Here is a 13,290-nt window from a genome sequence, read left to right as displayed (position 1 = left end):
CTCTCTATTGAAATTCATTTTATTTGTCTCAGCCCACTGTTTTAGCCTATCTAGATCATTTTGAATCCTGACTCTGTCTTCTTCAGAATTAGCAATCCCACCCAGTTTCCTGTCATCTGCAGATTTGATAAGCATCCCCTCTATGTCTTCCTCCAAGTCATTTATAAAAACATTGATCAACATCGGGCCAAGGACCGAACCCTGCGGCACTCCACTCGAGACTTCCCTCCGTGTAGACACAGAGCCATTTACGAGCACTCGTTGGGTACGATTTTTCAACCAACCATGAATCCATCCAACGGTTGCACCATCCACCCCACACTTAACTAGCTTATCCTCAAGGATATCATGAGAAACTTTGTCAAATGCTTTACTGAAATATAGATACACTATATCCACAGCATTGCCAGAGTCAACCATTTTGGTAACTCTGTCAAAAAAGGAGATAAGGTTGGTCTTGATAAACCCATGCTGGCTACTACCAATTAACTCATTCCGTTCAAGGTGCTCACAGACAGAGCGTTTAATAATCTGCTCTAGAATTTTCCCAGGTATTGATGTCAAACTGACAGGCCTGTAATTTCCGGGATCCGTCTTTTTTCCCTTCTTGATGATCGGGACATTAGCTCTTCTCCAGTCTTCTGGCACAACACCAGTACTCCAGGACATCTCAAAGATTAGAGCCAGAGGCTAGTAGTTTTAACCTAATTTTTATTTCCTCTGATTCATCTCCTTTTATCATTTTCATCTCCTCTTTTAGTATTTGCTTCCCCAAAGTTTCATATTGTTTTCTCTTCTGTTTTTTCCCAAGCCTCTTGGTTTATGAACCAACCTCTTATAAAAGCTTTAAATGCTTCACATACTGTTTCAATTAAGCTTTCTGGCTGTATATTTCTTATAAAGAATTCTTGAATTTCGATCTTAGTTTTCTCTATAAATTCTTTATTGCATAAAATACGTACATCCATGGTCCATCTTGTTTTCCTTGGTGTTTCTTGACAAGTTATCGTAAGTGGGTTATAGTCAGCAAATGTATTGGGAAGTATTTCCGCTTCTATTAAATCTTTCATCATTGTAATAGAAGTCCACGCCATATCTATTCTCGACCAGGATTTATGTCTTGCAAGGTAGAAAGTATAACCTTTTGTTTCAATATTTCTAGTTCTCCTTGTGTCTATTAGATTAAATTCATCAACTATCTGAAAAAAGGTTTTTGGAAGAACATTTCCTGTTTTCTTTCTTTTTAACTGGTTTTTCCTATCTATTTTTGAGTCCAGCACTGCATTATAATCTCCTATAATACAAAGTTCATCAAATTTCTGTATCTTTAATATATCTTTTAAAGATCTAAAAAAGATATCTTGGTTTTGATTGGGTGCATATATATTCATTATTAAGGATTTCTTATTTTGCTTCCATACTGTGACAGCTACTATTCTTCCGTCCTTCGATGCGTATATTAGTTCTGGGTTTAGGTAATCTTTCACATATATGACTACACCTCTTTTCTTTTTAGAGTCCGCTGCCACAAATTGTTCTCCTAATTTTTTGTACTCTAAGTATTTTTTGTCTTCAATTTTTATATGCGTCTCTTGTAGGCATGTTATATCAGGTTGTAATTTGGTAATTTGATGAAAGGTTTGTTTTCTTTGGAAGAACATTTCCTGTTTTCTTTCTTTTTAACTGTTTTTTCCTATCTATTTTTGAGTCCAGCACTGCATTATAATCTCCTATAATACAAAGTTCATCAAATTTCTGTATCTTTAATATATCTTTTAAAGATCTAAAAAAGATATCTTGGTTTTGATTGGGTGCATATATATTCATTATTAAGGATTTCTTATTTTGCTTCCATACTGTGACAGCTACTATTCTTCCATCCTTCGATGTGTATATTAGTTCTGGGTTTAGGTAATCTTTCACATATATGACTACACCTCTTTTCTTTTTAGACTCCGCTGCCACAAATTGTTCTAATTTTTTGTACTCTAAGTATTTTTTGTCTTCAATTTTTATATGCGTCTCTTGTAGGCATGTTATATCAGGTTGTAATTTGGTAATTTGATGAAAGGTTTGTTTTCTTTTTTGGAGGGCTATTAAGCCCATTCACATTAACTGAGAGTATTTTAAGTTTCTTATTATTCACCATTTTTGTTCTTATCTTTATTTATCCTTTCCTTGTTTCTATACTGGAACCCTGTAGTTATTTGGGATTTTTCTGACTTCCTTCTTTCCTTTTTTTCAGTTCCTTTTGTACTTTTCCCTATCTCTTGTGCTGTGTCATCTTCCTCTGATTCATTCTCTTCGTCTTCAATCCATCCTAAATCTTTGCCGTGTCTCTCTAAAAAATCTTTTACCTTAAATATTGAATTTACTTTCCGTCTCCTTCCGTGGTAATTGAAAAGGATACCTTCTGGAATCAGCCATCTATAAATGATATTATTTGATCTCAGAAGGCTTGTTAGTAGATTGTAATTTTGTCTTTATTTCTCTGACCCTCCATGGTACCTCTTTAAGGAACTTTATTTCTGCATCTTGGATTATCATTTTGGATTCATTTGCTGCTCTTAGTATTTTATCATGCATATCTCTTCTTATAAATTTTATATGTACCTCCCGCGGCGTATTCGTTCTTTTTGCACATGATGACTTTCTTCTCTTTCCAACTCTTCAGTTGTTCCAATTTTAAGTTGTTCTGTTATATTTTTTTATCATTTCTTCTTTTAGATTTTTCTCAATATTTTCAGGTACATTTTGACATTTTAGGATTAATGCAGCTTTCTCAATTTTGAAATTGATCAGGGTCTCCTCCATTTGGTCACTTTTTGTCCTAAATTCTTGTAGTTCCTGATCTATTTCCTGTATTCTGTCTTCAGTTTTATTATTAGCTGCTGCTATCTTTAGTATTTCTTGTTTGTTCTCTGTTATTTGGTTTTTAATTTCTTCTTCTTTCGGAGGTTATTTTTTGTGTTATTTCTTCCATTTTAGTTTTGATTGGCTCTAATTCCTGTTTAATTAGAGAGGGAAATGTTGTTTCTACTGTATCGTTGATTGCTTGTGTTATACTTTGCTGGATAAAAGTTTTTAAATCCTTCGCTGACATGTGGTTAAGGCTCATCATATTTAGTTTTATTTAGGTTTGACCCCCTATCTGTCCTGGTGAAGTTAAGTGATGTTTTCCTAATTCCACTTCCTCCAGTGGCCATTTACTGTTAATAAATATGTGTCCCAGCCTGTTGTTCTCTCTCTTGCTTCGTTAGCTATATTCTATTAATATACATTTAAAGTATTTTAAGTTCAATTAACTTATTTTAACTATTTGCTTTTACTATCTATTTGTCCTCTTTTGTTTCTTTAGCTATCCAGCTTGTTACTGTCTAATCCAGTCTTTATTTATCCGTTAGGAAGAACTACTGTGTATTTTCCAATCCACTCCAGATTTTAGCTATCACCTTTCTTCTCCGCTTTTTGCACTCCTCCTTCTCTGGCCGGCTACGTCATCATGTCGCATTGCGTCATTCCATTGTGCTGTCCCATTGCATCCTTTCCTCTGCTCTCACATCTCCGCTCTCCACACCCCATCTCCTCATGAGTCAGGTCTCCTCAGATACTTTCCTCTTGAGTCGGGCTTTCTCTGTTCTCTGTCTCCATCTCCCCATTCACCAGGCATCCCTGGGCCACCTCCACCGCAGCTTGCCTCCTCTCGCACCAACCCAATGCCCCAGGTATTGGTGCAGGGGAAAAAACAAGGAAGAGAGCAAATTTTATGTTAGAGTGTTAAAGCGTAGTTATAGTTCCTCTTCTAACATTTTCTTCCACTGCCCTCAAGTTGCTTTTTACGTCAGGTCTGGGGAATCTTTTTTAAACTCTTTTTTTTTAGCTGCTTTGGGTGGAGGCCGCTTGGAATGGGTAGCTCCGCCTCGCCTTCGCCATCGACTTTGTGTTAGGCAGTGAGCAGGTTTTTATTTTACTTATGTTAAGGACATGAGTCAGATATAAAGCCTAGTCTCTATTTTCCCCTCTTTAGGTAGTCTATAATTGTTATTAAACCAAAAATTACCTTTTATTTATTTATTTATTTATTTCGACTTACTACTATCCCTTTGTGGAATCTAGACTCCTTAGGTTCCTCTGGTATCAGCTTGTGCTCAGCGTTGAGCGTCCTTTGTAGCCTCCCGCTTCGGAACATACCCAAAAAAGAACCGGGAGAGCTGCCACTCAACTTTGGTATTGAGTTGAGTTCCCTGCTTGGACAAAATTAAAATAGAAGGCTATAGGAACAGTCAGAGTGTGCAGAGCTCCTCCGCACATGCCTTCAGACGTTGAGACTGGAACCGGAACTCCTCTTGTTCCCTTCTCAATTGCTATCTCTTTCGCTAAGTCTCCATTAATTCTCACTTTGGTGCTCTGTTGATTATAGATTGCTTGAGTCATTTAATAAAATCTTCTCTGGCATCAATCTCACTCAATTGCTCCATAATAAAATTCCAACTAACATTATTGAAAGCTTCCTTTGCATCTAATAAAATTAATGCTATTTGTTTTTCCGGGTGTGCTTCATAATATTCCAAAATATTTATATCTTACATTGTTCTCAATTGTCTCTTTGGTTAAAAAAAAACGGCTTGGTTTTGATGTATTACATCTGATAGTACCTTCTTCAAATGTGATGCTAAGATAGCAGCAAAGATTTTATAATCCACATTTAGAAGCGAAATTGGTCTGTAATTTTTCATTTCTTTAAGATCTGTATTAAAGAAAAGAGATGGTAGCTTCTTTCCATGATTGTGGTAGATTCCCTTCTTATTTTCCAGCACCTTTTTATATGGTATTAATAGGCAGTCTTCAAAAGTGCTATAGTATTCTATTGGGAGTCCATCTGGTCCAGGCACTTTCCCTTTATTTTGTTTCTTAATTGTATCTACAGTTTCTTGTACTGTTATAGATCAATTTATTTTTATTTTCTGTTCTTCGCTTAACTTAATACTATTATATTTCTTAAGGTAATCTCTCTGTCTACAGAAATACTCTTTGATATAATTTTTTGTAGAAGTTTTCTACTATCATCTTGAGTTCTTGTCCATACTTTTCTGTGCCATTCTCATCTCTCAACCCATGTAGTAAGCATTTTTCCTTCTCTCACCTAAGTCTGCCAGCCATCTTCCTTCAGACAATATCACATTAATTTGATGTTGTGTCGATTGTATTTTTATTTTCAACTCATTAACCGTTGGGTATTTTTTCAGCTTTTATTCCTGCTTTATTAGTTGATCTTCAGTTCCTGGAATTTCTTTGACCTATCTTTTTTGCTTTGCTTTGCTGCAAATTTGATTGCCATTCCTCTGAAGAAGGCCTTACTCGCATCCCAAACTGTATTTATGGAGTTGTCCGGTTGAATATTTTGCTTGAAGAAATGTTCTAGCTCCTTTTTTGTCTCCGTCACAAACTTCTCATTTTTCAAGTGCTGTATATTCAGCTACCAACTAAATTTCTTAGAAACGTGCATCATCCTGTCCTTATATATAAACGTGTTTTAGGTGGTAAGATTCGATGCACAGCAAAATCAGTTGGCTGCCTGAACTGCCACTCAGAAATGGGTCCCTGGCTGTGTTGTCTTCGTCCCACCGAGAGAAGTACTGCTCACCAAAATTCACCTCAGAACACACCTTCACCTCAGAAGAGAGAGGATGCCATTTAGGCTGGCCTTAGGGGCAAGCATGCAGTGCAGGAGGCTCCCGAGGGCGGCACATCCAGCTTTTGTTGTGGCTGGAGGTGGGTGAGGCAGGCACTCTTTCTCTTTCCTCCCTTCCTTTGCGGGCTGCCAACTGCAGCCAGGCCCGATGCTCTTCCCAGCTGTCTCCCCTAGGTGGGCAGGTGGGTGGGGCAATGCCGCCCTCAGTTGGGGTATCAGTGGCACTGTTGGTGGAGGTGGGCGGCACTGGAGGTGGTTGCGAGCCAGTCCCTCTGCAACAGCTCTGAAGCAGCCCCTGCAGGAGGAGAGGGAGTCGGGCAGGTGGGCAGGCAGCAAGGGACGCAAGATTCCCCGCCGGGCGTCTTGCCTGTAGGCAGCCCCTCTCCAGTGGCCCTCAGTTAATGGCCAGCTAGCCACTGCCCCGATATGCGTCGCTGTCACCACCACCCTCAAATGCGCCCTTAGTCACCTTGTTCTTGAGAGGCAGCAGCCGCCAGGCTACATCATGCAGGCTGTAGGAGACGTGCGGCTGGCCATGGTGAAGGCGGGCATCGCCGATGAGCCCTTCTTCTCACACCCCTTGGAGGAGGCCATCATTGCCGAGCTGCCGCTCGGCCTGGTTAAGAAGCGCTTCAAGCTGCTTCAAGCTGCTTGTGCCTGGACCCAGAATAAAAGTTTGTTCGTCTTAAAGGTGTCACCGGACTCATAACTCATTATAGCTTGCATTTGAGGAAGGCATCACTACAGTTCTTACACTTGCCACACATGATGCCCGATATCCCCTTATCGTTAAAGTGCACTTATTTCCATTATATGCCTCCTATTTATCATCCAGGCAGACTTTGAGTATGCACACTATTTTCATTTTCGGTTTTTGGCTCTCTTTTCCTTGCCAGCCCTGTGTCGCTGTTATTCCCATTTATAAATAATGGGTTCGTCTACCCGGAATGGGATTTGAACCCAGCTCCAAGACAAATCTCCTGGCCCTTAGGTGGGAATACATTTTTTTTAAAAAAATGAATGCCCCAGACGCACACCTCTCCAGTCATAAAAGTACATTTTCATATGGAAAAGTAATCAGGGAACGCATCCTAGAATGGACAATGGATATTCGAAATTTTTGTTGACTTAAAGCAGAGTCACAGGACAAAAGTTGTTCGCATTGTTGACTTGAGAGACGGTTTGCTGAGATCCACCCCCCCCCCCCGGTTAATCTGGCTTTCAGGATAGGATAGATGCATAGACAACAAACTGCTTTGGGAGGAGAAGTTTCTGTCTGTCTCTAGAGCATCATAGTAGATATAACCGTGTCCCAAAAGGGCAAGGGTTTTGTAAGGCTGCAATCTAGAGCAGGTTTACTTCTGAGCAAACGCCTTTAAACTCAGTGAGGCTTACTCCCAATGGAGGATGCATAGAGGCGGGCTTCAAATGTATTTATTTAGATATTTGTAATCCACTTTTTTCCCCAGTGCGGACATCAAAGAAGCTTACAACATTGTTTAACTTAATACTATTATATTTCTTAAGGTAATCTCTCTGTCTACAGAAATACTCTTTGATATAATTTTTTGTAGAAGTTTTCTACTATCATCTTGAGTTCTTGTCCATACTTTTCTGTGCCGTTCTCATCTCTCAACCCATGTAGTAAGCATTTTTCCTTCTCTCACCTAAGTCTGCCAGCCATCTTCCTTCAGACAATATCACATTAATTTGATGTTGTGTCGATTGTATTTTTATTTTCAACTCATTAACCGTTGGGTATTTTTTCAGCTTTTATTCCTGCTTTATTAGTTGATCTTCAGTTCCTGGAATTTCTTTGACCTATCTTTTTTGCTTTGCTTTGCTGCAAATTTGATTGCCATTCCTCTGAAGAAGGCCTTACTCGCATCCCAAACTGTATTTATGGAGTTGTCCGGTTGAATATTTTGCTTGAAGAAATGTTCTAGCTCCTTTTTTGTCTCCGTCACAAACTTCTCATTTTTCAAGTGCTGTATATTCAGCTACCAACTAAATTTCTTAGAAACGTGCATCATCCTGTCCTTATATATAAACGTGTTTTAGGTGGTAAGATTCGATGCACAGCAAAATCAGTTGGCTGCCTGAACTGCCACTCAGAAATGGGTCCCTGGCTGTGTTGCCTTCGTCCCACCCAGAAAAGTACTGCTCACCAAAATTCACCTCAGAACACACCTTCACCTCAGAAGAGAGAGGATGCCATTTAGGCTGGCCTTAGGGGCAAGCATGCAGTGCAGGAGGCTCCCAAGGGCGGCACATCCAGCTTTTGTTGTGGCTGGAGGTGGGTGAGGCAGGCACTCTTTCCTCCCTTCCTTTGCGGGCTGCCAACTGCAGCCAGGCCCGATGCTCTTCCCAGCTGTCTCCCCTAGGTGGGCAGGTGGGTGGGGCAATGCCGCCCTCAGTTGGGGTATCAGTGGCACTGTTGGTGGAGGTGGGCGGCACTGGAGGTGGTTGCGAGCCAGTCCCTCTGCAACAGCTCTGAAGCAGCCCCTGCAGGAGGAGAGGGAGTCGGGCAGGTGGGCAGGCAGCAAGGGACGCAAGATTCCCCGCCGGGCGTCTTGCCTGTAGGCAGCCCCTCTCCAGTGGCCCTCAGTTAATGGCCAGCTAGCCACTGCCCCGATATGCGTCGCTGTCACCACCACCCTCAAATGCGCCCTTAGTCACCTTGTTCTTGAGAGGCAGCAGCCGCCAGGCTACATCATGCAGGCTGTAGGAGACGTGCGGCTGGCCATGGTGAAGGCGGGCATCGCCGATGAGCCCTTCTTCTCACACCCCTTGGAGGAGGCCATCATTGCCGAGCTGCCGCTCGGCCTGGTTAAGAAGCGCTTCAAGCTGCTTCAAGCTGCTTGTGCCTGGACCCAGAATAAAAGTTTGTTCGTCTTAAAGGTGTCACCGGACTCATAACTCATTATAGCTTGCATTTGAGGAAGGCATCACTACAGTTCTTACACTTGCCACACATGATGCCCGATATCCCCTTATCGTTAAAGTGCACTTATTTCCATTATATGCCTCCTATTTATCATCCAGGCAGACTTTGAGTATGCACACTATTTTCATTTTCTGTTTTTGGCTCTCTTTTCCTTGCCAGCCCTGTGTCGCTGTTATTCCCATTTATAAATAATGGGTTCGTCTACCCGGAATGGGATTTGAACCCAGCTCCAAGACAAATCTCCTGGCCCTTAGGTATGAATACATTTTTTAAAAAAAATGAATGCCCCAGACGCACACCTCTCCAGTCATAAAAGTACATTTTCATCTGGAAAAGTAATCAGGGAACGCATCCTAGAATGGACTTTTAACCTCCCACCCCTCTTCCTCCCAGAGTCTGGCTGCTCAGGATTGGCTTCTCAAATAAATCTCTCAGTTCAGATCTTCTTTAATCAGGAAAAAAACCTTACTAATGTGGAAAGTTCTCTAAAACAGCATCGCTTCACTTGTTTAACTGAAAACACATTCATACCTGTGCACCCACATATGCCAAGCAAATGGATGACCTGTGGGCACTTCACCCCAGAAGGGACACTGCTATCTGTCAAGCCAGTCCTCCAAAGCCTTGATCTTTCCAAGAATGGTGAGAGGCTTCATCCTTTAAGATTAGGCCTTGCTTCCTCCTTTGCGTGCTTTGCCCTTCTCTTTTTATTGGCTTCCAATGAGAAAGGCTTTTTAGAGCATATTTTGCCATGTGGAGTTACCTGCCATAAGATGTTATGAAGGCTAATAGAAGATGAGTGGGTTCAGAAGAGGGATTGAGGCAAATTCAGTTCTGTTAGTCAGGAAGATAAAGTGATAAAAGCTGCCTTTGTGTCTAGGATGTTCCATGGTCTTTTTTTTCTTCTTGTTTTACTTTTGGGAGGTAGAAGCGAACCGTCTGCTGTGTCCTAACAGTGTTGTGTCTCATACTTGTTTTCTGGAGCACTTGGAATTTTCAGTATGGGATATTGTGTTTATCCAAAACTATCTGGGAGCTTTGGTTCATTTACAGCTAAGTAAGTCCATCCGGTCCAAAATCCATGTGTTCTCCAATCCCTCCACTTTATAAAATTACCAAGCAGTGAGGTTGTTCTTCAATTCCCAGCCACTTCTAGCTACAGTTTTGAGTGCCACCTTGGGAGAATGTCTCAGAATAGAAGCATTTGCAGTACTGATCAGTGTGGAGACATGCTGTGAACAATGTAGCATCTGGAGGGGAGATTCTTCTTGCCTTTTGGATATAGCCATGTTCACAGACATTCTTCTCCCACTGTGTTCATTTTGGGGGAACTTTACTTGCAATGTCTTGAGCAATGGTCCCACCTTAGGAGAGAACTGACTTCATTTGGAACTGCTTCTAGTGCACTGAATTAAAGCCAGTTCAGAACTCAGCTCAATTTGTCCTGATCAAAAACATCAGTGATCACAAGAAGAGTCTCTCTTGGGAGGGTAAAAGTTGTTCACTGGCCAGGATTTCATTTTGGTGCTTCCCTGTCAAATGAGGTATGGATAGATTTCCCCCCCCCCAAAAAAAAACACATTTAAAACAGCTTTCCATATTAGTTTACAAGCTACTAATGCACAAACACTTGTATTTAACCACATATGCTCACATATGTGTGTTTGTGAGTCATTTGTAGAACACTGACAGCAAATGGGGGAAATGCCTGGTCACCTAGATATTCTTCTTATTCCCCACAGGTGACGAGACAAGTGACTATTTACAAATCTTCATTTAAGACTGGTTTGCATAGTAGTTTGTTCTAAGCCTTGCTGGACAGATTGAGATCTACTGCCATGTTTCCAGAGCCTGATTTCCATGCTATGGTACACTTGAAAGTCACATAAGTATGAAACCCATATATTACTTTTGTGATTAATTGGTGTTTGCAGGAAAAGATAGTTCTGAAGAATGTCAAAGCAAGGATGCAAACCAAGACTATATTATGACATCCCTTTTTTCCTTACATTAGCAGCTTCTAGGCCCTTGAGAGTTTTTTTCCTTACATTAGCAGCTTCTAGGCCCCTAAGTACATCGTGCTTAGTTCAATTAAGCATGTCAGTTTCACATGTACATGTGCTGGTGGGTGGAATGGGTTTGAAACACTATGATAATGTTTTGTCTTTTATGTACCTGTGCCTGATTTCAGATCTTGCCCACCTTGATATCCCATCCATCCATGTAGAGGTTGATGCCACGCTGCACCTGGACCCACTGGGACAAGTCCAGAGACACCCAGTACCAGGAAAAATCAGTTCAGAGGAGGATTCGGAAAGCACCGCCCTATGACACAAAGTCCCCTGTCCTGTAACTTGTTCTCTTGTCCATATCGGTTCTCCATGAACACTGCTGAAAGAAATGTTTCCAGAGACCTTGTTGAGGGGTGTCTGTGGGAATTCTGCTTGTCAGCCACTTGTGCAAGACTGACAGCCCTGGGGACCTGGTGCTAAGCCTGTCTCTGAGGCAAAGGGCATTGCTGGTGCGATTTCCACTTAATTTATTTTCTCTCCTGTTTGTTTAGCCTTATCCAAACTTTGCCTTTTTGATGTGGTGCCTATTTATCTCCCTCAAAAGCTTTCAGCCCCATTACAGAAAAAAAAGAATAAAAATAAATTCTATTTGCCCTACTTAGGCATTTCATGCCAGCATTCTATGAGGGACAGGGATAGGAGGGTAGCAGTCTTTCTCACTGGGTACATTTCACAGAACACACCCACTGGGTTTGGCTGGTTAGCCTTGGCAAGTGTATTGTATTCCTTCCCTCCTCCTTTTGTTTCATTCACTGACTGAGTTCTTTCCATCAACCAAGTTTCCATCTGTGTTGATTCACACCCTGGTCCCCTGTAGATTGGCCAAGGAATGGAACTCAGTTGGGGGTGAGGGCATGTAGTATACACCTGCATCTTTCCCCATTATTCTCTGAAAGCTTGTGTTATGAAAGACCTGGAAAATGTGTTAAGGTAGAGTGGGTTCTGTATACCTAAAAGACTGCAAATGGAAGGGACGTTTGGCCCTCCAGAATCTTTTACAGTCCCTTGTTGTTACCCAGTTGGCAGGGTTTGCCCTACCTCTTGTCCTTTCCTTTGACTCTCTCTGGTTGGCAGAGGAAGCCTTGTGGAGCATGAGGAAGAGGGACCACTACCTGGAGAAGCATACCATTGCTTTATTTGCCGGTGGTGAGATGTAGGGGGGAGCAGTAGCTGCAGTGCGGATTGGGTGATGTCTCCTGTATGCAGAGAACCCATTACTTGATTAGCAGTAAACGTGCTCCTAATCCTACCCCCTGCAGCATGAGGTTAGAACTGGAATCTGGTCGGGTGGAGGCCTTGTTTCCTCTTCTCTGTGTTATATGGCAAGGAAAAGGGAGGCAGATGCCACTAGAAGGTTGTGTTGCAGCTCCTCTGAGTGTCTAGCACAGTGCTTAACTGAGTGGAGTGGGGCTTTCAACTGTGCATGCATAGACAGATTCAATCTTTTACCCTTTTAAAAGAGATTATATATACATATATATATATCGATATATATATATATATATCGATATATATATCTATCGAGATAGATATATATTTGTATATATATATAAAGTCTATAAATATGACGATTTGGTTTATTTGGGGCCATTCCATCTGAACTGGTGTACAAATGTACAATGTAAATTAAATGCATATAACTGTTCTTCCCTGACTGACACACACAATATCCTCCCTCAGATTTATGGTAACTGTCTACAAACTCATCTTTTCCAGCAGCATTTCTGCAGGTCTGGATGTTCTTGCGTTGCCACAGACTGTGATAATGTGCAGTTCATCACCCAACATAGAAGGGGCAGGAAAACAATGCAAATGTTTACAAAATGAAATACAAATTGTATTCCAGCTGCTCTTCCCCCCCTTCCCCCCACTTCAGTCTCTTGATGTATTTGCTGCTGAAACAAGGACATTGCCCATTGGTGTCTTACAGTCTTAAACTACTGGCAAAATAGCACTGAGCAGTTTCTTTCTTAGGGCAGCCTCCTACTTTCTCCATTTCCATCCTCTCCCTTTCCCCCCAATTCATGTTCTCATTAAAATACAATTAATTACTTTTGTGGTATCGCTGTTTCTCTTGTGTCTGTTTAATGGGCGTGGTCTACCTGTTGCGGATGGATTAGCCAGGAGGCACGGGTGCCTTCTGCCTGAACAAAAGGTTCTTGAGGTAAGCTCAGCTGGGCTGAAGCATAAGCCACACTGTTAATGAAGGACATCTTCAAGAATTAGGCTAAAACCACAGGTGACTATTAACAGTGGTTAATAAATTATGCTTTTCCTGCTTTGTGCATACACCCACTGTCATTCTGCTAGCCCATACTGCCCTGCTGTTTGATGTGCCTGCATTCTGATAAAATGCCACTATGACATGGTTGCTTATAGTCTGACTGATCTGAATCCCTATTGTATATATTGTATTGCCTCCCTGTCCAGCTCCAGCTTCCTACACTGTCCTTTCTCCTGTGAAATTGACAGGGGTAGAGGAAAATCTCATCTTGTTAGTTTCACCAACACAAATTTACTTCACTCCTCTGGTTAAAGGTGTAGAAACAGAGGAAAGGGTTGTCAACGTCACAGAGAAC

The 13,290-nt window shown here is 41.5% G+C and overlaps 1 protein-coding gene across 1 annotated transcript in view; it reads left to right on the top strand.

The window, feature by feature from the left end:
• ARHGAP44 (Rho GTPase activating protein 44) overlaps window positions 1-10,970 on the top strand; it is a 105,062-nt gene extending 94,092 nt beyond the window's left edge. Inside the window, exon 22 of the mRNA XM_015419517.1 lies at window positions 10,831-10,970. Within this exon, the coding sequence (XP_015275003.1) occupies window positions 10,831-10,970 (140 nt within the window). The remainder of the gene's footprint in view (window positions 1-10,830) is intronic.
• Window positions 10,971-13,290: the final 2,320 nt, after the last annotated feature.

The sequence above is a fragment of the Gekko japonicus genome, unplaced genomic scaffold, assembly GCF_001447785.1.
Source record: "Gekko japonicus isolate JY-2015 unplaced genomic scaffold, Gekko_japonicus_V1.1 scaffold824, whole genome shotgun sequence".
Lineage (NCBI taxonomy): Eukaryota > Metazoa > Chordata > Lepidosauria > Squamata > Gekkonidae > Gekko > Gekko japonicus.
The sequence above is the reverse complement of the archived record's forward strand: the minus strand, read 5'-3'. Positions and strand labels throughout refer to the sequence as shown.